The following is a 23,190-nucleotide window of genomic DNA, read 5'->3' on the forward strand; positions in this document are numbered from 1 at the left end:
GACATATTTCTAGTTTAAAACATGGATTAGCTTGCAACAAAAAACAACAGCAATTTGTGACCATTTTGGAGATCCAATAACTAGACTACATAAGAAAGCATCCCATTTTGGACCCTGGGATAAGTAAAAAAAAAGAGACCTAAATGTATTTTTAACAAATGATCAAAGCATTTTACTTACATTTATTGCTCTTCATTCTTAACAATTAGTACAATAATAATAACCAGTCTTTGACTGATAATACAATTAACAAAACCAACAGGGATTAATAGTCCTGTGCTGCCATGATGTTTCTCCCAACCGATGGATATTGGTTTATCACATCGAAGCAATCCATTGACCTATAAGCTGTCTCTTGAACATTATAAAGATAGTCTTGAACACCAGATCATGTTTTAGGCTTAGCAGGCTCCATACAGTTTCCATCAGGATATTTCTCTTTGAACCTGCTTACAATGTCTGGATCCTTTAATCTTACGCCCTCTAACTGGTTGCCTAGGGTAATCCTGAAATACCCATAATAAATAGTGAGAATAGATTATATACAGTGTACATATGTTCAAGGATTGGGGTTTGTGTATTATTCAAATTTATTTACATGCAACCATTTTTTTCACTGTCATTCACTTTGTCGATCTCGATAAGGTTATCCAAAATAAATTCTACATTTAACGTCATCCGTATATTTGTATATTTGAACTGAGTTTATTCAATCTATCATTTAAAGTGACAGCTTACAAAGAAATAATAAATTAACAAAAAGCCTGAACATGATTATAAATACTGACAGTATTTTAATTCATGTAGATCAGTAAATACTCAACTGTTTTAAAATTTTGTTTGTTTAATTTTTTTCCTCCCTCCCTCGTAGGTTTTGAAGTCTATAGGTGATGTTAGACATAAAATTAACTTCAGCCAGCCTAATGAAATAATAAGGGTAGCCTTGAACAGAAAATTGTTAATAATGATGATAACTCACCAATTTGGCTGGACATTATGAGGACGACCAAATAACTCCACTTTCCTTGTGCCTGGAGACAATCTCTCTATAATTCCATAGACTTCATCTGGTTTATGACTAGTGGCCCTCACCTGTTCATAATATACAGTTTAAATAACATGCACGTTTGACAATCTTCCAATTGACTGGTTCCTACTGTTATCTATCATTTATAAAATAAAAAGAACTAGAGGTACTGTGAGTCAGCTCACAATACATGATATTCTTTGCTGCATTTTTTTTAAAGTGCAATTCAAATTTTGTAAATGTGACCTTGAACTTGCCAAAAGTATCATGGCTAAGAAAATGATCCATCTTCTGGATATAAGTAATCTTTCAGTGAAATATGGATCACATCCAGTGTTCCTCCATTAGAAAATTCTAGACCTGTCATGAATTCAACAATTTTTATACCAAAGACATTGACCTTACCAGAGTGATCTTGAGTCAAGGTTAGGACAAAGCCACAAGTATCAAGTGAGCTTCCAATGATTCTCCATTACAAAGTTATAACCCAGACAATAATTCTATACTTTTTATGTAAGTGACCTTGAATTTACCTGAATGACATTGGGTCAAGGTCAACACACACCCACAAGTCATAAAATTTTTTGTACCAATTATGAGCTTCAAATTTATCTCCATTACAATGTTATAACCCAGACAAGAATTCTATTCTTTTTCTGTAAGTGACCTTGAACTTATCGAAATGACCTATGTTTAAGGTCACAACATACCCTCTGGTCATAATCAATCTCTATAAGAAGTATGAGCTTCCAATGATTCTCCATTGCTAAGTTATAGCACCGGACAAGAATTTTACAACTTTTCTGCCTTTGACCTTGAACTTGCCAGAATGACCTGGATCAAGGGCATGACAATCCCTCTAAGTCATGAGTAATCTCTGTAGCTTCCAATGATTCTCTATTACAGAGATATAACCTGGACAAGAATTTTATACCTTTTAGGTCAGTAACCTTGAAATTTCTAGAATGACCTTGGGTCAAGGTCAAGACATTCCCTTGGGTCTTGAGCAATCTCTGTACCAAGTATGAGTTTCCAACAATTCTCCATTACAAAGTTATAGCCTAAACATCATTGCATGGACAGCTAGACAGACTGACAAGGTGATTCCTATATATATATACCATCCCAAACTTTGTTTGGGGAGGAATAATTACAAGGCTGTTTGATTGAATAGAAAAATTAGTTTATATTGTATATACATGTACTTGTAAAACCTGGGTTGAAAGAGTTTAAGCTGCAGGTTATACAGTATAAGTTAGGTAACTATTGAATTGATTCCTTTAATAAATCAATATACCTCTGCTACTAAAACATCGCAGTCAAGACCACGATTAGCTCCCTTGGGATTACCTTTCACACCAACCTAAATAGAAAAGTATGTCTATAGTATAGTACAGTTGAACACATTATTTGGTACTTGAGACACTGGAACCAGGAAAGTTAAAGTTTATTATAAGAAGTCTATTGCTGTGGCTTTCAATTCAACGTATACATGTAGTTACTGTAGAATCACTTATTTTAGATGGATCAAATTTTCATGGATTAATGAAAAATTACTGCTTCGAGAGGATTTGAATTCACCGTTAAAGGAGAACCACTGTACTGTAGTATGAATTTTTTACATTTCGTGGGGGATATGAATTTTTAGGTCTCTTCAAACCACGAAATCAACAAAAATTAAACCCTCATGAAAATTAGTGATTTCACAGTATATCGACGATGTTTTATCAATTAACAACATTCATTTTCATTCCTATGTTGATTTGATACTATTATATCACTTTGAACTCATTAAAAAGATACCACAGAGTCTGACAAATCTGTTTTATATTTGGATGTTTTACTAGAAAAAGATGTTAATGGTAACTTAACAACTAAACTTTATCATAAATGTGATGACTTCAACTTTTCTATTGTCAGCTTCCGTTATTTATGTAGGACATTATCAACTGCATCTGGAGTTTATGTCTCCCAGCTGATTTGATATGCAAGAGCATGCTCTATGTAAGAACAATTTCTTAAACGAGGCAAGCTACTGACAAATAATTTGATTAAACAAGAATAAAGGGACAGACATGATTATAAGAAACTTGAATCTTATTTCAAATCTTAATTTTCTCTTTGAAGAAGGATTGAATCAAGTTTGGTTTGAAATGATCCAGTAGCTATGGCAAGTCATAAATGTTAAAAATAAGGTTTGATAAGAAGAGCTTAGTTTCAAAGCTAAAATATCACTTCCAATTTTTTAATGAATGAAAGACATACCAGACAATGTTCTTTGCCATGATTCAGCCAGTGTCCTGTTCGGCCAGTTCTGATAATTCTCTGTAGTTGATTGGTCTTTACCCAAATCAGCTCATCAATACGCTTATATCTACATGAATTTAACACATATCATCAATAAGCTTATATTCAAACATATATTATATAACTCAGCTGATTAATACACTTTTATCGTACATCATAAATTCAATACAAACATAAAGCTGTAGTAACTAATGTAGATAGAGTATGACTATTTATTACATTTTCAACAGTGAAGTACTGTAATTTATTTATTGAATAAAAGTGATATTCTGACACAGTGTGAAAGGGTATCAAAATGGTATTCTCACAGTGTGAGAATATCAGAAGTGTGGCAAAACTTACGATTTTCCTTCCCTTCATGCAGAGTGTTTTAAAAAAACATTCCTGGCCTGTTATAAGATAGAGTTAATGAGCCATCCTGACAGAGACTAATAGTTATACTGCCAAAGTTTTTTCAAATGTATCGTTAAAAATCCATGTTTACAAAGTTTTTCATTCTCACAATTGCTTATAGCTATGAAGTCTCAATTGCTCAACTATGATGTCACAGCTTATGACACTGTGTTAAGAAAAGACAGAAGCAAAGGAAAAATCTAAGAAAATGTAATAAACAGAAAATTCAATGTTTTGTAATTGAATATGGAATTTATATCACTTGTTAGACAGGAATTTTTTTATATTTTCACTCGTGCTTTGCACTCATGAAAATATAAAAAAAATCCTGTCCCACTCTTGAAATAAATTCCTTATTCATCTACAAAACATTGAATATCGGTATCCTCTATTTTTTATGTTTATATAGAGTATTTATACTCCCCTATATGTTCACTGAAAATTCAAGCTTTTGTTGTAGATGATAGGACCTACCCCCAGAGATCTAAGCATTCCCTGCCTAACTCCATAGCCCTGAAAGAAAAAAATAATTAATTAATTATACATGTAGGCTCCATATATACATTGTACATGTGCATATATCTGCAATCATAGCCCCCAAAATGCTATTATGATGAGGCAATGCATAAAAAAACAGTGTATAATTATACAGACATGCAAATTTTATTATCTTTAAAACCATTCACAGAAAAAAAATAAGAAAATAATGAAATGCTGGCATATTTACATGTACATGTAAGAACTACTTTAAATTTACTAACAAACCTTCCAGTGACCCAGAGGAAAATAAATCCATCATCCTGAAGTACTGGAACATCTAGCTTTCTCATTTCATCATCCTGCATTGTGCCATATGGAAGTTCCATGTGGATATCCCATGGTGGATCAGCCATGACTACTGCACATTTTCCTAATGTTGACATGTCAAAGTGTCTTAGGTCACACTGGATCCACTGTTGAAATAAATTAGGACAAAATATGATGTATATATCCTGAAAATGTAACATGTCTAATCTGAATACTGTGTGATCAGAGTTTTAAAATAATATACATACATGTATCTAAAATACATGTACATGTATATACATGTTTATCTATATGTACATTAGACCCCAAACCTTAAAAGCTACATACAAAATGTCCTGTAGTGTTGATTTAGTAATACTTGTATATGTGAGTACATTTATAATCAAATAAAGAGCTACATGTGGTATAATGATATTTTTGCCCCAATAAATGCCAAAGTTTGAAAATCTCTAGAAATGTCCATAACTGAAAATATTGTAAAATCTGAATTCACATAAAATATTATAGTTTGGAAGATATTTTCAATCCCTGTTTATGGGACGTCACAAACTATGGATATTCCGTTATTTTTTCGAAAGAGGACAACATGGACAATATTTGTCCAATTTTGAGTATAGAAGACTGCTCCAATACAATATTTGTCCAATTTTGAGTATAGAAGACTGCTCCAGTACAATATTTGTCCAATTATGAGTACAGAAGACTGCTCCAGTACAATATTTGCATATTTCATTGATTTTACAGTTATACAGTTACACATTATATCAAAAGATTGAGTTGGAGCAGACCTCACCATATGACCTTTAATTTATCAAAATATTCACATAAATACACTTTTTTCTCTCAAAATCATTGAAATGTAGAATTTACATAAAATTCTTGATGTAATTTTTAACATATCACGGCATGGCTAATGAAAATAATTTATGCTTTAGTCTGCAGATATCCTGCTGGTTCAAACATAAATATAAACTTCTCCAAAGTTTTATTTTTGGGGTAGACATTGGTCATTACAGAATATAGTCCTTTGTGGTAAATTTAAACATACACGATACAAGGAACTTTAAATCTGAAAAAAATATTATTCAAAAATGTTGACAAAATGAAATAAAACTGAGTAAGTGGGAACTGATAGCTTCTTACAATACGTTACTATTGTACTGTATTTTAATGTATACGGAAAGGAAAAAGAAATGCATATTTTTGATTGATTAATTATTATAACTGTGTATATTCATGTTTAAATTATTTTGAATTTAATTGGGCTTTAAATAATGTCTAGAAAAGGATATGCGATAGAAAATCACGTAACCATGACTCTGGCCTGTTCAACCATGGTGCTAAAATGTCGTTTGATCCGATATTATACCTTCATTAATGACAGTTATGAATGAAATAATATGTAAAACTGTATTTGGCTATCATTGTGTCGGATAGTAATAAATCCTAAACTTTTATATTTAGGTATGAGTTTCTTTTTCCTTTCTGTATATTTACTATTACACACCAACTTTTTTCATGAGATTTCTTTTCATACCTGAATATTCAACAGTGACATTACAGTTAAAACTTCAAGTACATGTAGCTGTATTTTAGCAAATTATGTAAAGTTGAACTCCAGATTCTCAAACATTAACATTTTGAATAACATGGATATGTCAAAATGAGTTGGAATAGCCAACCACTTTTTATTTCAATATTTTAACCTCAATATCTCAAATTCTCTGATATCTTGAAATTTTTCTCATAGATTTTGAGAAAACCAGGGGTTGAAATTTTCCTGGAAAACTCACTAGCCCGGGGCTACTGATCAGTAAAACATCACTTGTCCACACCCCAAACTAACTAGCCCAACAATTTTTTATGCAAAAATGAAAACATAACACAAGTAAAAGTTTCAAACGCTTTTGGTGACAGAAACAAATTAAACCAGTTCTCAGTCAAAAGAAACCATTCTACGTAGAAAACAAAAGTAAACTGACGAGAATTTTTTTCTGGTCTGCTAATTTCCAAGTTTGATTGTAACTTGAAAGTGTATTCATGACAATTCCAGATTGCAGCCAAGAATTAGATAAACTGCCCACTTTATAGTTTGTACGCTGTACCAATGAAACAAGGTTTTTCTCTTTGTAACCATCTAGTACCTGGGGAGGAAACATGTGAACATCCCCATCATTACTTTGGTCCAGTACAGACTTGGCCATCATCAACTCCTTTTTCATTCCTTCCATTTCATTTCTGGCAGGATAATCAATCTCATAATGGACATACTGAAAAAAACCATTTATAAAGAAATTCACATCCGGTGCATATACATGTATTAAGGAATCTGCAACATGGATGAGTTTAAATTAAACTAAACTCTACAGAAACACAAATTACATGTATATTCCACAGATTTATCCACAAAAACAAACCTTGCATGTGTCCATGTGAAAACAGGTATTGAGAAATGAACAGTCACCAAGAGATTCTACAAGTACAGGAATTCAGATAAGCAATCATTGTTTTCTTCTTTTATGATGAAACTGACAATTGTTAAACCTCAAAATTGATCAAATTGACTTCAAATTACAACTATAAATTAATCAAATGAGAACAAAAGCACCAGTGTCTTTGTCAAGATCAGAGGGAAGGGGGATAATATTTGTTTGAGAGAAGAGAAATAATGTCACACTTAATTGTGTTCATGGAAGGGAGATAAATTAGTCAATTATATTACCATCTGTATGTTTGTGTATGATTTTTCTGAAGTGTAGTCTATCACATTTCTCTTTGGATTCTTTTAACCTTTGACACTCCTCCTTAGTTCCATACTGACAGAATTCTTGCACTTGTACACCTGAAAAATAATTAATGTGGGAATGGTGGTAATAAGCTTTGAAATGTTCTGATTGCCATCATTGTCCACAAATACTGAACTTACATGTATATCAGGAAAAACACGTATTTTGGAGCAGCATAGAAATGCAGCTAAACATGCAATGCCATATAAATTTGTATATGAATTATGTTTCTAGACATTGACAGTGGTAAATCATGACTGTGCTATGTAATGCATGACTTACAATTTCACTGCATTCTGAATGCACTGAATTTAGTTTTAAAAAGCATCAAATTATACTTACCTCCCTGAGACTTAAATCGTTTCACTAAGATTTGCTCCTGTTAAAGAGAATAAAGATTGTTTCAAAATGCTACATTTCTCCTCAGAGAAATGAAATGTTTACAGATTATGTATAATTCAGCAAACATCCAAATGCATTTACAGTATCTTTTCTCAAGACAGAAATTAAAAAGATTTTATCTTTTTTGTTTTGTTTTGTTTTTTGTTTGTTTTTTTTTTGTTAATTACTCTAAGAATATTTACCTTTGCTGTGGGATGTGCTAATAACTGTTGAATTTCCTCATTTACTTGCTTGCTCACTCTTTCTTTTGCTGATTGCATGGAAAGCAAACTCTTTAAAAAATAAAAAGAGGAAATGTATCACTGACATTAATTTAAACAACTTTGCATCAACTTAAAACCAATGCAGTGTTTCATGCATCAGCATCTATTATATGTATTTGTCTTTTACATGTACATGTATTTCTCATCAATTAATTAATATATGTAGATGAATAATTTCATTACTTTTCTTGCAAATTCAAGAAAATCAATGAAATCAATTTTTCAATACATAAATGTACCAGTACATTTATTAACATGCATATCAAATTAATTAAGGGGTTTACCTCAATGTCATCAATACCTGCATCTGTACTCTGCTGTTTAGATTGTTTCTGTGGTCGCTTTTTACCTATATCATCATCATCTCTACAATTCACAATAAAAATGATAGAGAAAAATGTAAAAGAAGATGATACATATGTAAAACTATAAGTATATATAGTAAATGAAATGAATAATTAAAGCATACTCCTCTCTTTTCCTCTTCTTCGATTGTGGGTTTTTTATCACAGCTAACAACTGTAAAATAAAATACATGTACATTAATTATTATCTGGTATTCTGTTTTATACAATCGGTAAGAAATACTTGTAAATGTATGGAAGAGTACATTTAATGTTTCTTATCTTCATCTCAGATTTTGAATTTTTTTCATTCAGAACATTGAAATCTATTTTTACTTTCAGTTATTCTGCATAAATACCTATCTGTCAAATCTGAAAGTCTGATAGCAAGTAAGCATTTTCATAAAACTGCTTAAAATGACAAGTTATATGCTGCAATTTCAGGTATTAAAAAGCAATTTACATTACAAAGGAGAAGAACATCAAAATAAAATTTATATTAAATTACAACATAATGAAAGAGAGCCATCACTAGCTTAAGATTTCAGTTTTACTGAACAGGTATCATTCCTTCGGGAAAGTCCAGGAGGTTAACAATTCATGTATATACAATAAATAGAAAAATATAATTAATTAATTAATTATCAGTAATAAAATTTTATAGACAAACCTTTGTTAGATCTAAATCTTGAACAATATATTTACTATTCCCGGATGAAGGACTTTCTTCTGTGGTAATACTGCAAGAATACATGTGATTGAAATTGGTGAAAAAATGGGTATATCATTATGATATTGAAAATGTTTATTTCAATTCATTTCATCGAAAGGATATTCACAAAAACTCATTTTATAGTAATGAATATGTACTAAGAAAATTATCACCTTATCAATTGCCGAGAAGCAAAGTTCTGCAGTAAACCTTCAATAGTAGCTAAAGTAACACCTCTTCCTAGGGCTTTTTTAGTATGGTCTGCAATGACTGCTGCATTACATGGTATATCTAAATTAATGTCACACAAAACCATCAGCACTTTCTTCTCTACCTCTGGATCTGACTTTATGGGCTCTTGAGCTTCTTTCTGGGGTACATCTGGTTTGGACAAAACTTGGGCTGCTTTGGGTACTGAGACTGAACTGGTATGGGAAATAACCAGGTCTGGATTACTATCCTTTTTTGTTCCGTCTGCATAAGTAAAAGCTACCGTTGTGAAACACAAATATTGTACTAGTGAACATTTTTTGTCACAATAGATCCAGGTCATAAACTGATGATTGCAACAGAATGCGTTTTTTTTTAATTTGAATACATTTAATTTAAATTTCATATACAAATGAATATATAAGGATTACTGTGTTGCTCATAGTATTATTCAAGAACTATTGTGTTTTTATTGTTAATGAAGAAGTGAAGTTAGGAGACCTGTGACTGAAGATTGTGATGATTTTGATATTTCTGCTTCTAAACCCTCTCTTTCCTTCTTCCTCTGCAACATACGCGCTCGCATACTACTAAGTGACATTTTGATTGTTTAATATTTTGGTCTTCACCAGTTAACTATAATTTTTTCAATCCTTGCCAAAATCAAAACGTTTCAATGACTACACGCGAACTTGAATAAATAAAATTCAAACCGGAATTAATTCGGAATTTTCAAAAATGGATTTTTAAACATGGAAAAATCTAACATAAGAAAGAGAAAGATTGAAATATCAAATAAAATGCATTTATTATAATATATATATCCATAAAATGGCACTATTCTAGAGAAAATCCATCCGGAATGTGCTTTTTTCCCTTTTTCCACATGCTGTTTTTAATTTTATGCACTTTTTTACAAGCGCCATTTATACGCAGATCATAGCGGGACAATGACTACACACGGCAGAACCACTGGCTGGCCCAAAGGAGCAAATCCAGTGTCGTATGCAGCAAAATATGGCATTACGAACCCTTCTCCAACTTTAGATCGCCCAATCCATCTGTACGTATATATAAAAATGTTGCACAACTTGAATTTATCACTCAATTTGTTTATCCAGTACACTGCATTAGCTGAGTGCTTGGCTCGGCATTTCCTTTTGCCCCCTGGGCACGCCAGTGACACCCCAATAATACCCCAAATGAAACACCAATAACATAGTAAATTTAAATTTGAAGTAATATCACTAAGGTGTATGTTTTTTTTTTTTTTTTTGATCGATTTTCTCAAATGTACTCAAACACTGAACAGGGCACAAGGTTTTGGTTTAGCTACATGTATGCGGTATAATGAGTATAGCTTGATTTAGCTATTTTATCATAATCACACTTTTTTTATTAGATGTACAATTTTCTTAGCATGTTAAAAAAGTTGCACTTAGGTGCAGTGAAATTTTTCAACTCTGAAATTCTCTGAAAACAGTGTACAGACTCAAAGGAGCAAATCCAGTGTAGTTTACAGCAAAATATGGCATTACAAACTCTTCTCCAACTAAAGCACTCAAAGTTCTAAAAGTTTTTTGGTTATATAAAGCGATTGATTTGTGACTGCACAGTAACTTCTCCCTTCTGGAATTAATTTATAAAGGAGGTCAGTTATGGTCAACTAGATAATTGATTGGTATAATTCTGCACAATGTGAAGTAATCAAACTGATAGCCATGCCTCAACGCACACAAGGTAAAGTACGAGATAAAATACAGTTAATTTTTATCTCGGATATGAACTGATTGACTTCCTCTCTGGTAAGGCCAAAGTTTTTATTTTTTTTGGTTTACGATTTTCTGTCTCAAAAAAATGCATTGGGTGGTCGAAAAATAAAAATAATCTAGGATTCAACAGTTTCATTTTAAAATACCAGCAATGTTTATTTTAATAAAAATAATACACGTCAATGGTACTTTTAAGTTTTATTGTCTAAATCACATAACTCTTTTTATTTAATTTGGATTCATTTCTAACTTTAGACTGAATGTCATTTTCATTTACATATAGTTCTGATTTTTGTTTGTCAATCAGTGCTTGGTTCATGATGTTCAACTTCTTTTTGTGCTCTTCAGTGATATGTGATGGGTTATAAACCTCGGTATCCCCACAAACTAAAAATAAGGATCCAAATTTAAAATTTAAATTTAGATTGAAGAAAAATACAATTTAATTGTTTAACAGTATCAAAAGTAATTGACGTTGAAATAAAGGTTATAATAATTTGATCATGCAGCTATCAAATTTAATGTTCAACCTGCGGCACAAAAGCCTAATAATTTCTCAATTAAGTCCTTCTTTAAATTATTGTTATGTACCTGCACAGTAGGCAATGCTCATTATTTACTTAGTAATTCAAAGGGCTTTGATCTCAATTGAGTATGAAATTTGCAAAGATTTGTATATTGAATTTACTTCAATAAATTAATAAATGTTTTATACACATTTGAATTTATCCAGGGAAATACCAGTCAGCCTTACTTCAACTAAGATGTATCTCTCAACACTAAATTGGCCTAACTATTATGATATCTATAGGTGTAACCGTGTCTGCTAGGTCGATCAGGGTTGGGCATACACTCTCCAACATTACGGTATGAACTTAGCCAATTGAGACATTGCAATTGGAGAAAGGGATCATGCATCCAAGATTTTATTCACTTTTCCATGCAGAAAAAGTTCTTTAAGTGTGTGTCATTGCTTTCAGTGAGGAATTACCTTGTTTCATGACAGAACCACCATTTTTGGTCTGCACATGTGTTTATTTACAGTCACCTAAATGTTTGTAAAGGTCTCATATTATTTATAAGCGCTTAAGCGACTAAGATGCATTCTAAAATTTAAAACCCACCAGTTCAGCTGAGAAAAATCCGGAAAAATATGTCGATAAAAAAAGATATTGTTTTTATTTTCACGATTGGTGAAAATTAGGGTCAGCGGAATCGTAAACCAAAAGAAAAAAAAACTTTGGCCAAATGGAAAAGTTACTTTATTAGTCAAGTGTGAAACAAAACATACAAAATATGAATAGGTGTGACCATTTGAATGCTGATTATTGTGGATACCATCAGATGCCTTCATATACATCTACATCTTCAAATCTCATGATACAATGGAAGATTTAAGGTGGGATGCACTTAATCTAGGTTGTGTCATCTTTAGTCATATGTTGGTAGGACTTCTATTACAGAATCTAAATAATGCAAACTTTTGAAGGCATTGTTGAATTTTTAAAGAGAAGATTCAGTTATTATTATCTTATCTTTTCATCTTTAAGCTGTCTGTATGAACTAAATCGTTACTGCCTTTGTTTTGTTTGCTGTTATTGCATGGAATTGTTGTAGCAGTGGAATTCTTGGAACATTACACCTCTATTTAAAGCCATGCAATAATAGCCTAAGTCAATTTTGAAAATCTTAGTTGAACTTTCTGGATCTAACACTAGACAGAAAAAAAAGAAAAGAAAAAAAAGAAATAGCATATGAACTGGGCACTACAAAGTTTTACAACCTCATTTTGTCATCCATGTTATGGTTATTGATATATCTTTATAGGGAGCTAGCAGAATTGTCAAAAAGATTTTCATCAGTCTTAGACATTTGGCACGTTTGGTATGACAAAGTAAAAGGATCTGTTGGACCAGACAAAATTTTGTCAGACCAGATACATGTACCTTGTTTTGTACATAACTGCACCACAAATGTCCTTTATTTTTTCAACATCATTCCATCTCACAATTTTCTTTTCTTATGGATAGCAAGACTTTAATCAGAGGTATAAATGATTTATGTTTATTCTTTAACAAATTTGATCAGACACTGTCACCATGCCATCTCTGTTATTTTTGTGACCTTCACCTGCGCATCCTGATCTTTTAAAAAATTTGCAGCATACCTGATTTTTTTTTAAACGGTCATTTTGACCGACATTTCTGAGTAAATTATCAGTCCAGACAATTTTTTACTGGCCTTGTGGACAGGACTTACAGTTTTCGACAACTCTGCGTTAGCTTTGTCTTTTAAATTACTATTTTTTAAAGTGTCATTTAATTAAAATAAGAAGAATCAAGAAAACAGAGTTGAGTAAGTTTTCATTATTTTTAGATATCCATTGACAAACTACACATTTGGAACCAAAGAGCCATTATATGAGAAGGACAGCTCAGTGCCAGCTAGATTCCAACGAATGAGAGATGAATTTGAGAAGATTGGAATGAGACGATCCGTGGAGGGAGTCCTGATTGTCCATGAACATGGTTTACCTCATGTCCTACTTCTACAGCTGGGAACAACATTTTTCAAATTGTAAAGATTTAACATGTTCAGTTTAAGGCTTATTTCATTTTCTTTTCACATAAAAGCAAAGGACATGTAGTATTGAAAGTACAATAGCCAAGGAAAATTCATTCTGAAAGACTGAAAGATTATAATTATACCTTGGGCAAATTAAACAGCAACTAGGGCTGTCACAGTTACCTGAAATAACCAATAACCGCGGTCCAAGTTCGATTCGGTTTCGGTTCCATTTTTCCGGAATTTCGGTTTCGGGTCTGGTTTATATATTAGAGTCTGTTCAATACAAAATATGGCGTCGAAATCAAAGGAATGATGACGATAACAGTGATAAATAAACATCACAACTGAAATCTACTTCATTCCATGACAAAACACTTGTCATGGAAGTATTAGATAATTATCAAAATGAGCAGGAATGGTCAGGTTGTGGCTAATAGTAGGCCAAGTAGTTCTACACACCGATGTCTAGACGTTCGCATGGTTAAGACTTGTTTTGAATGTAAATTTAATGTAACAAATAAAGATTTTTCAAGTTAAATTCATGAAATTAAGGTTCAAAATAGATGTAAATAACCGAACCAAAAAACCTGAAACCGAACCGAAAATTTACAGATCCGACCCAAAAAATTTTGGAACCGTGACAGCCCTAACAGCAACTATTTCACAAATACAGATCAGGGAAGGAAAATCAATTAATATTTGAAAAAAATACATCTTTAAGCATGACTATGAAAAGTTAGTTTGTTGCTAAGTGTACCAAGAAATTTCTAAAATAAACATGTATACATATACATGTGTGTACAGATTTGTTTATATATGACTTTCAGACCTGGTGGAGAATTAAATTCAGGAGAAGATCAGGTTGAAGGATTGAAGAGATTACTTACAGAGGTAGCCCTATTTTATTTTGCATATATTGACAAAAACAATTGTAGGTATTAAAACATGTACATGTATTTTCATGTGAACATGGAGTTATCTTTCTCATTAATGCTTATTTTCATTTCTTGTGTAAATGACTGTCCCTTTTCTTTTGTCAGACTTAGTATAATAATCTGTGTTAAATGATTTCAGACACTAGGAAGACAAGATGGAGGAACAATGGAATGGGTGGTGGAGGATACAATAGGGAACTGGTGGAGGCCAAACTTTGAACCCCCACAGGTAAAAAGATACCAAGAGGACTTCAGATAGAGTCTGGAGTCTGAATGTATGAACCCCCACAGGTATAAAGATACCAAGAGGACTTCAGCTAGAGTCTGGAGTCTGACTTTGTGAACCCCCATAGGTATAAAGATACGAAGAGGACTTCAGCTAGAGTCTGGAGTCTGACTGTGTGATCCCCCACAGGTATAATGATACCAAGAGGACATCAGCTAGAGTCTGGAGTCTGACTTTGTAAACCCACACAGGTATAAAGATGCCAAGAGGACTGCAGCTGGATTCTGTGTGAACCCCCACAGGTATAATGATACCAAGAGGATTTCAGCTGGAGTCTGACTGTTTGAACCCCCACATGTATAAAGATACCATGCGGACTTCAGATAGAGTCTGGAGTCTAATTGTGTGAATCTCCATAAGTATAAAAATACTAAGAGGACATCTGCTGGAGCCGCAATTTTACGACTTTTGATATTTATTGCAAAAGTTTACCCTTTTGGCCAATTATTGTGAAACTCATTTTTATGCCCTCCTTCGAAGAAGGGAGGGCATATTGCTTTGCAGCTGTCTGTCTGTTGTTCCATCAAAAGTTTCCATTCATTTTCTTTGCAAAGGTTGCACATAATGAAATGAGAAATGAAATATACAGATTTATCACAAAAATATCCAGGTCAAATTCTGATTTGGGTAGATCAAGCAATTTTTGACAGACTTATGCCCCTTAGACTTAGAAAAATTCCAATTATTTGCAGTTTCCGTTCATTTTCTATGCAGAGGATGCACATAATGAAATGAAATTTGGTATACAGATTTATCATAAGAATATCTAGGTCAAGTTATGATTTGGGTAGATTTAGCAATTTTTGACAGAGTTATGCCCCTTTGACTCAGAAAAATTCCAATTATTTGCAGTTTCTGTTCATTTTCTATGCAGACGATGCACATAATGAAATGAGATGTGGTATACAGATTTATCATGAGATTTATCTGGGTGAAGTTCTGATTTGGGTAGATCGAGCAATTTTTGACAGAGTTATGCCCCTTGGACTTGGAAAAATTCCAATTATTGGGGGGGGGGGGGGGGGGGGAGGACAGAAGTGTTTCACAAACATCTCTTGTTTAAAATAATTTTATTGTAATGCCTTTTAATGCCTGTATCTTTTCATCTTGTTTTAGTATCCATACATACCAGCACACATAACCAAACCAAAGGAACACAAAAGACTTTTTCTTGTGCAACTCCCAGAAAAAGGTAATGTTTATGAAGCTCATTGACTGTAAATCCTTTATCTCATACACAGTCAATGTACCTCAATTGGTGGATAAAGTTAAACTATGTCACAAAAATAATCTACATGTATATAATAACTTTTTGTAAATCTTGACTGTTAAAAGTTTCAGCCAAGTTGATGAGGGTTGTGTTATATGACTTAAATGTGCATTACAATAAACATTTCTCTTTATATACATGTAGATAAGGTACTTACTCTCTTTAAAGCTGCATGTTCATCATAGAATAATGAGTCTGAGATGATGTACCATATTTTGGGGGGTATACGTTGATGGGGTATATAGGATGAAAGGCTCATTTTTAGCTCTAATTTTTAAAAAATCCATAGATAGGACGAATTCGGAAGATAGGACGAGGCGTTGTTTATCGATTTTCTAGAGATTATTACGTAGATACTACATATCGGAATGTATGAACTTCTTGGCTTACCCCGTGATATTATCGTATTGAGAAAATAAATGGTATTTTTTTAGTAAAACATTTTAATAGTGTTTTATATATTAAAAAAAGTTTCTTTAGTTGCAACTTCCTTGAATTCTGCTATAAACATATTTTCTCCAACTTGCCTGTTCAATGCCATCGTAGTTTGACTCTGTCGTTAAACAGTATCCATAATACGGTAGTATATGACAACTATAAATTAGAGAAATACCCCAGACCAAACAATAATTATTCCCAGTTTTAAACATCATGGACACATCCTTAACATATTTTATATAGGCATTATTTACAATATTAACTTCGATGACCGTCATTTTTATATTTCTTGTGTTAGGGATTAGCTAAAAATGCAGATGACTATTACATGTAATAGTGAGCAATTGAAATTAATCGTATTTTTATTATGTAATTTGGCCTGTGATATTGTTGTAAAAATAAATTTAATTAAGAGTACATTTGCAATTTAACAGTCATCTTGAATTCCACGGCTTTGTATGTTCGATGATGTGTAGCACTAATACCCCAATTTACGGCACGTGCTGTTAATCATGCCCCGTTTTATTTTTAGTGAACGAGTGCGACTTCCAACTTCACAAGATGGAGACAGATAGCATTTTGTAAAATATACTTTGATGAAGCACTATTTATGGGATGATTAAATAATTTTTTTTGATACATCGATGGATATTTAAGGGAACTTAACATCAATTCTCTGTAAGGACCAAAATTTTACTGTAGGGCTGTGGCACACACCATGAGCGATTTGCATGAAACTTTTTCAGGTGATTAATGCCCATACATTATGACATAATAAACATTCAAAATTAAGGTTACTACCTTGGTTGCCATGGTAACGGGCTAATATAGATTTTTCCCCATTTACTCTCAATTCAAGCATAAAAATGCTATATACTTGATTTCACGTGGTTTAATCATCTTTATTATTTTGAGATAATTCATACATTATATGAATAGAACGAATGAAGCACTTTATAACACAATAAAAAAAAATTTTACAAGTCACTGCAAATTCTTCAATTAATGGCTCAAAGATGACCAAATTCTAACATTTTGAAATGGTGGTTATTACCCTATATTTCAAGAAGTCTTTCAAGAAATGCAGGCAATTCAAGAAAAAATCACCTGAAATTTTAGAAACACCATAATAATATTAGTTAATTTTTATGAAAAGTAGAGTGGGGATTTTTTTTGTTTTCAGTATTTTTAACTTCGAAAATTGGCATTTTGCCAAATAATATTTTTTTCAAAATGTTACTAGACACTGGTTGTTTTATAAAATTTCTTTTCCAAACATTTTTCTCACGAATAGATAAGACAAACGGAATGATAAGTAAATATTATTAAAGATAATAAATAAGATAAACAAAATTAAATGAATTATTATTGTTTCTCTATGATCCTTTACAAAGGGCATGTAACTCAAAATCTGAAGAAAATTAGCTATTCAACTTTTCACTGGTACTTATTTCAGTAAACAACATTTTCAAATACTAGATAAAAAATGGAAAAAGATAATGGATAAAAACTCTAATGATACTTTTCAACCAAAAAAATAAATAAATAAATAAATAAATAATAAATTCGGGCTTTATGGAATTTGATCTCGTGACCAACCCGTATTTATATCCCGATAGATGTTTAAAGATGACACTTTATTATTTATATTTACATTTTTTACTTATTCATATTATATATTAGCCTGATTATAACTTTAACGCGTGAAATGTTTTATTTTTTCAAACTCAACGGCACGAGTTTGATCTGTTGATTTGCGCATCGACCCTTTATGACGTCACTGAGAAATTACGTCGAACGTTTATGACGCGAGGAACCTGTGTTTATACGGATATAGATACGCGTTGCTTTTAATAGTGTTATATAAAAGAAAACATTTGCAAATGTAAATATTTAAGAAATAAGGTATCATTTTTAAACATCTATCGGGATATAAATACGGGTTGGTCACGAGATCAAATTCCATAAAACCCGAAGGGCTTTATGGTAAATTTGATCTCGTACCAACCCGTATTTATAGCCCGATAGATGTTTAAAAATGATACCTTATTACTTATATATACATTTGTCACTTATTTATATTTTATATTTGCCTAATTATAATTTTTAACGTGTGAAGTGTTTTATTTTTCAAACTCAACGGCACGTGTCTAATCCATTGATTGCGTGTCAACCCTTTATGACGTCACTGAGAAATTACGTCGAACATTTATGACGCGAGGAACCCGTGTTTATACGGATATAGATACGCATTGCTTTCAATAGTGTTATATAAGAGAAAGCATTTGCAAATGTAAATATTACTTTTTCATGCATAGGTAGGTAGATATTAATTTAGCAAGTTTGAAATTTGATAAGCTATTGTTAATTTCCTCCATTTAAATTTTGCTTCTTCCCAGATGCAAATCTTTAGATATCAATTTGAAATTTAGAGTTATTTAGAATGACCATAAATTAACACCCCATTAAAAATAAAACCATTAATGTATATTCTTACAATCAGAAAACATACACATATTCATGTGTATAATTTTATCGTTACTTTTAAAAACAGTTTTTTTTTTTTCAAATTATTAATCAAGCAAGAATCTACATCTAAACATTATCCAAAATGTGTATTTAGAGATAAACAAAATGTAGAAAATAACTGCTATATAGCAAATTTGTAGACAATAGAAACAGCTATGCTTGATGTTTCCGTGATTTCTCTTTACATCAGAGGTTGGCCAGTATGTGGCGTTGTGTCTGACCAGTCAAGAAGAATTTTAAATGGGTTTGAAAAGTGAAACTTGAAATAATCATCTTCATCTTTTCCCCTGGAATAAAAAACATACATGTACTTTAATTAAAAATCAATTGTTTAATATCTACTACATTTTTCATGTGATAACAAATACAAGTATATAAGCATATCTATTTTATTAAAATGTATATAATATTAAGCTACTAGTTAGTATTTACACCTCCAGATAAATTGCCTCAGAATTCCTGCATGTGTACTTTAAAAAACAGGCTTCCTATCACAGGTGCTTGGGGACTGGACCCCCCCCCCCCCCCTTCCCCTGCGTTCTATACCCCAAGGGTTCTCCCGGACTTTTTTTATATAAGATATTTTTCTATGACACATTCACAAAGTTTTTTTTTTAAATTGACTTTAGACACAAACAAACATACATACACATACACAAACACAGACACACCACGGCTGGAAAGCTTACATACAGATTTTTAGGAATAAAAATGAAATTAAAAAAAATATGAATACAAAAGATATAGTAAAATAATAATGTAGATGACATAGATTTATCTATATGTTTATGTTTTGTTCGCTAGGTGCAAATATCTGGTTTCAGTAAATCCATCTTCTTTTATAGTTAATACACATGAAGTTCATTGTTTTATTTATTTTTTATAAAAATTCATACTCTTGGATACTAAAAGAGAACTTTTAGTATCAGAAAGTATGAATTTTTATAAAAAGTTAGTTTTAAATTATATTTTGGATTTTTCAATTGTAATACTTTGTGAATGTATCATAGAAATATATTTTATTAAAAAAAGTCGGGGAGAACCCTTGGGGTACGGAACGCGGGGGAGGGGGTCCCATCCTCAAGCACCTGTTCTTCATATTTTATCGCCTTGAATGCAGACAACAATTTGCTAATTACTGAATATCGTAAATAAACCATTAATAAATACAATACATGGCGCAGACGTATGTAGCGCTAATTCATGATTACGCCAACCACTCCATACCCAGTGATTGCGCTAAATTTTGAATACGCCAATTTATGTACACATACAGTATTTTCAGTGTAGCCAATTGCAAGGTAAAAGTAACTGAAACAATTTACCATCACCTACTCCAAAAGCTGTCCCCATGCTCTAACAGAATATTCTCCAAAAGAATATTGTTCAGTTAAGATACTGTCCGATGTTCAGTTCTCAAGGTCAATTGCAAGGTTTTTTTCTCCATTAGTTAATTTTGTAACTGCCTCCTGCTTCTGGTATTTAGCCTTTGTGTTGAAATAAAGATGATAAAAATACAAGAATAAAGGTTCTCTTTATGTGCTGGTATCTTTTCCTCTTCTTTTTTTCAAAGCACCAGTACATCTAAAATATGTTTAAAATATTTTTTTTCAAATTAAAGAAATTCATTCTTATTGTCAATCATGAATACATACATTTACATGGGTATATTATATTTATATCTTATTAGTGTGTATTTATAGCTGCAGTTAAATTATTCTCTATTGAGAAGCTGATGGCTCGTTTTAATACTCCCCCCTCAGGGGGAGTATTAAAACGAGCCATCAACTTCTCAATAGAGAATACAGTTAAATATGTTTTGTTCTTTTACAGTGAATCTGAATTATATGACTTCTTTTTAGGCTAAAATTTTTTTTTATGTGTTCCCGTTAAGTCGACCATCTCTAATTTTTACCCACCACCTACCGGTACTACTTTATTGGCCAAATCAGATTTTAAACTGTACCACTGGCGGATTTAGAGGAGGGCCCAGCCCCCCCCCCCCCGTGTCTAAAATATACATCAGATTTAATAAATCAATTTTTTGGTGTGGCCTTGAGCCCCCACCCCGACACCAAACTGGTCCCTTCCCCTTTTCAAGATTCCTGGATCCGCCACTGTGTACAACGTTACCAAAAATATATGTTTTTTTTTAATATTAAATTGCCTTGTGTATATTTTTCATTACATACAAACTTGCATCTTCTATAACATTCTCCTCCTTTTGATAAACTTTGTAGTTATGATTTGCCAAAGTAAGTTGCTTTCTGAAGCAAGCAAAAATTCCTATTATAATAATGCAAATATATTACTAAAATTATATCTGGAATGTCCTGCTAACATGGTGATCTTTGAATATAGACCAATTAAGTCTATTATAGAAAAAAAAATTATTTAATTTAAAAATTATGTCAATTTAATTGAAAAAGCTTCTTACATGTAGTTTTTATACAAAATGAATATTTGAAAAAAATCAAATTTATACCTGTGCCTAGGGTTGTTCTAACCATTCCCACTGACTGCCGTATCTTCTGCTTGTTGTATTCCTCCAATTGCATCTTGCATTTTTCTCATGGGTTTTAGAGAGTGCATGGAATCCCACATGATGGGAATACAAGTCAGACTTCATAAAATTTGTTTCAATATTTTGCAAAGTGAATTTGACTTTAAAAATCTATTATTAATAAAGACCTATACATCATTATCAAGTTGAATGCTGAAAAAGCAGTGTCTCCTTCTTTTGATGACTTACTTTGTCATTCACACCTGAATTCCATTTTAAAAAGTTGAAAAACACATCATTTTTCTGTTATTGTTTCATGTTTATTTTTCTGGCATCTGTTTTTGCCACATGTTGTTATAAGCTTCTTTAGACTTCAATACAGGAGAGTCAACAAAGGGAAATAACACCAGTTTAATTTTTTGTCTTCAGTGCAAAAGAGTCAGCAAAGGGAAATAACTCTAGGTTAATTTTTAGGAAAAATTATAATTTGAGGGGATTGGAATATGACTTTTAACTGATTTCCCCACCTCAAATCTTTTTGCATCTTTTAGATCTAAGCTCGATCTTACTACTAAAAATATCTTTTTTCTAAGTTTCAATTGCCTGCAAAAATTAATATGCATATCAAGAAATAGGCACCTTTGTATTCATTTTTATGACAAATTCATGTAAATTGATCTGTATCATATTAAAAACCTTGGGTTAAATTGAATAAAATTTAGATGCACAGAAACTTTAATTACTTAGCTATAAAATGAAACCCATGTTATGTTGATAACTTTCCTACATTAAGGAAGCACGGAATTATTTTACATGGTGATGACAATCAGGTCAGTTTTGCCATAACAAAATATTTCAAAGTCGTTGCTATGGAAACCAAGGAGGTACTCTCCAAAATTTACCCACCAATAGTCTTTATATAGGGCACTCTCTAATATTATAGTGATAAAATAAAATTCCATGATAGTGCGTGGCCAAGCATTTTTGGTCCTTACAGAGAACTGATGTTAATTTGCAAGAAATCAGTGGAATATATATTTATTTCTTTATTGTGTATTATTTTTTCTCGGTAAAATAATTTGAAAAGTTACGAAAATTGTACAGATTTGTTTTGAAATTGAAATTGAATTTGAAATTTTATGGATTTGGGGTCATTTTTCGTAAACTTGAGCCTTAGAAAGGTCGATTCTTTAAATAGGACGACCCCAAAGGTTTTGAGAAAAAAAGTATGGACCTATCTTCCAAAAATTACGGTATTAGTATATGTACATTACATGATAGGGTTCATAAACATAATTGACAAATTCACTGGTAAATACATATACATGAGTTTCCTAATGTAGAAGTGAACATTTATTATTGCCTGATTTTATGCATGTATAAGCATCATACAACTTTTTGAAATTATTTAAATATCTTATATTTGAAATTTTTTTGCATAAGAAAGATGAACTAATCCTAGTAATAATTAGGATTAGCAATAAAATGCATAATTACGAATAAGTAATTCACAGTTTGAAACAGTCATATCAAAAGCAAATTCATGACATTTGTTTAAAGGATGACTGCACTTAAGGACATGTGAAATTTGCAACAAAATAAACTTTCAAAACAAGCATTTTTCTTTTCATTGAAAGA

General features: G+C 31.8%; 2 protein-coding genes across 2 annotated transcripts in view; one reads left to right on the forward strand and one right to left on the reverse strand.

The window, feature by feature from the left end:
* Window positions 1-355: 355 nt before the first annotated feature.
* LOC133188816 (N6-adenosine-methyltransferase catalytic subunit-like) lies at window positions 356-9,881 on the reverse strand. The gene is made up of 16 exons (XM_061324299.1): window positions 9,753-9,881; window positions 9,215-9,515; window positions 9,000-9,069; window positions 8,455-8,504; window positions 8,270-8,351; window positions 7,905-7,994; window positions 7,663-7,699; window positions 7,257-7,376; window positions 6,952-7,007; window positions 6,679-6,804; window positions 4,493-4,680; window positions 4,202-4,240; window positions 3,293-3,401; window positions 2,325-2,390; window positions 980-1,092; window positions 356-506 (listed from the first exon to the last, which is right to left on the reverse strand). Exons 1-16 carry the CDS (start codon window positions 9,850-9,852, stop codon window positions 389-391), a joined length of 1,665 nt encoding a protein of 554 aa, XP_061180283.1. The 5' UTR covers window positions 9,853-9,881; the 3' UTR covers window positions 356-388.
* A 307-nt stretch (window positions 9,882-10,188) lies between these two features.
* LOC133188817 (cleavage and polyadenylation specificity factor subunit 5-like) overlaps window positions 10,189-23,190 on the forward strand; it is a 34,521-nt gene continuing 21,519 nt past the window's right edge. The window contains exons 1-5 of the mRNA XM_061324300.1: window positions 10,189-10,314; window positions 13,400-13,600; window positions 14,419-14,482; window positions 14,666-14,755; window positions 15,929-16,004. Coding sequence (XP_061180284.1) covers window positions 10,202-10,314; window positions 13,400-13,600; window positions 14,419-14,482; window positions 14,666-14,755; window positions 15,929-16,004 — 544 coding nt within the window. The 5' untranslated portion in view covers window positions 10,189-10,201. The remainder of the gene's footprint in view (window positions 10,315-13,399; window positions 13,601-14,418; window positions 14,483-14,665; window positions 14,756-15,928; window positions 16,005-23,190) is intronic.

This window comes from Saccostrea echinata, unplaced genomic scaffold, assembly GCF_033153115.1.
Source record: "Saccostrea echinata isolate AGI-Se365-2 ecotype Australia unplaced genomic scaffold, CSIRO_AGI_Sech_v1 ptg000016l, whole genome shotgun sequence".
NCBI lineage: Eukaryota > Metazoa > Mollusca > Bivalvia > Ostreida > Ostreidae > Saccostrea > Saccostrea echinata.

Bases quoted from the DNA above. Each gene is read 5' to 3' on its own strand.
- LOC133188816 (XM_061324299.1), bottom strand. From the start codon at position 9,852: ATGTCACTTAGTAGTATGCGAGCGCGTATGTTGCAGAGGAAGAAGGAA. The intron at 1,093-2,324 runs GTATATTGATTT...TATTATGAACAG, and splicing joins GCGATGTTTTAGTAGCAGAG to GTGAGGGCCACTAGTCATAA. The intron at 507-979 runs GTGAGTTATCAT...TGGGTATTTCAG, and splicing joins CATAATGTCCAGCCAAATTG to GATTACCCTAGGCAACCAGT.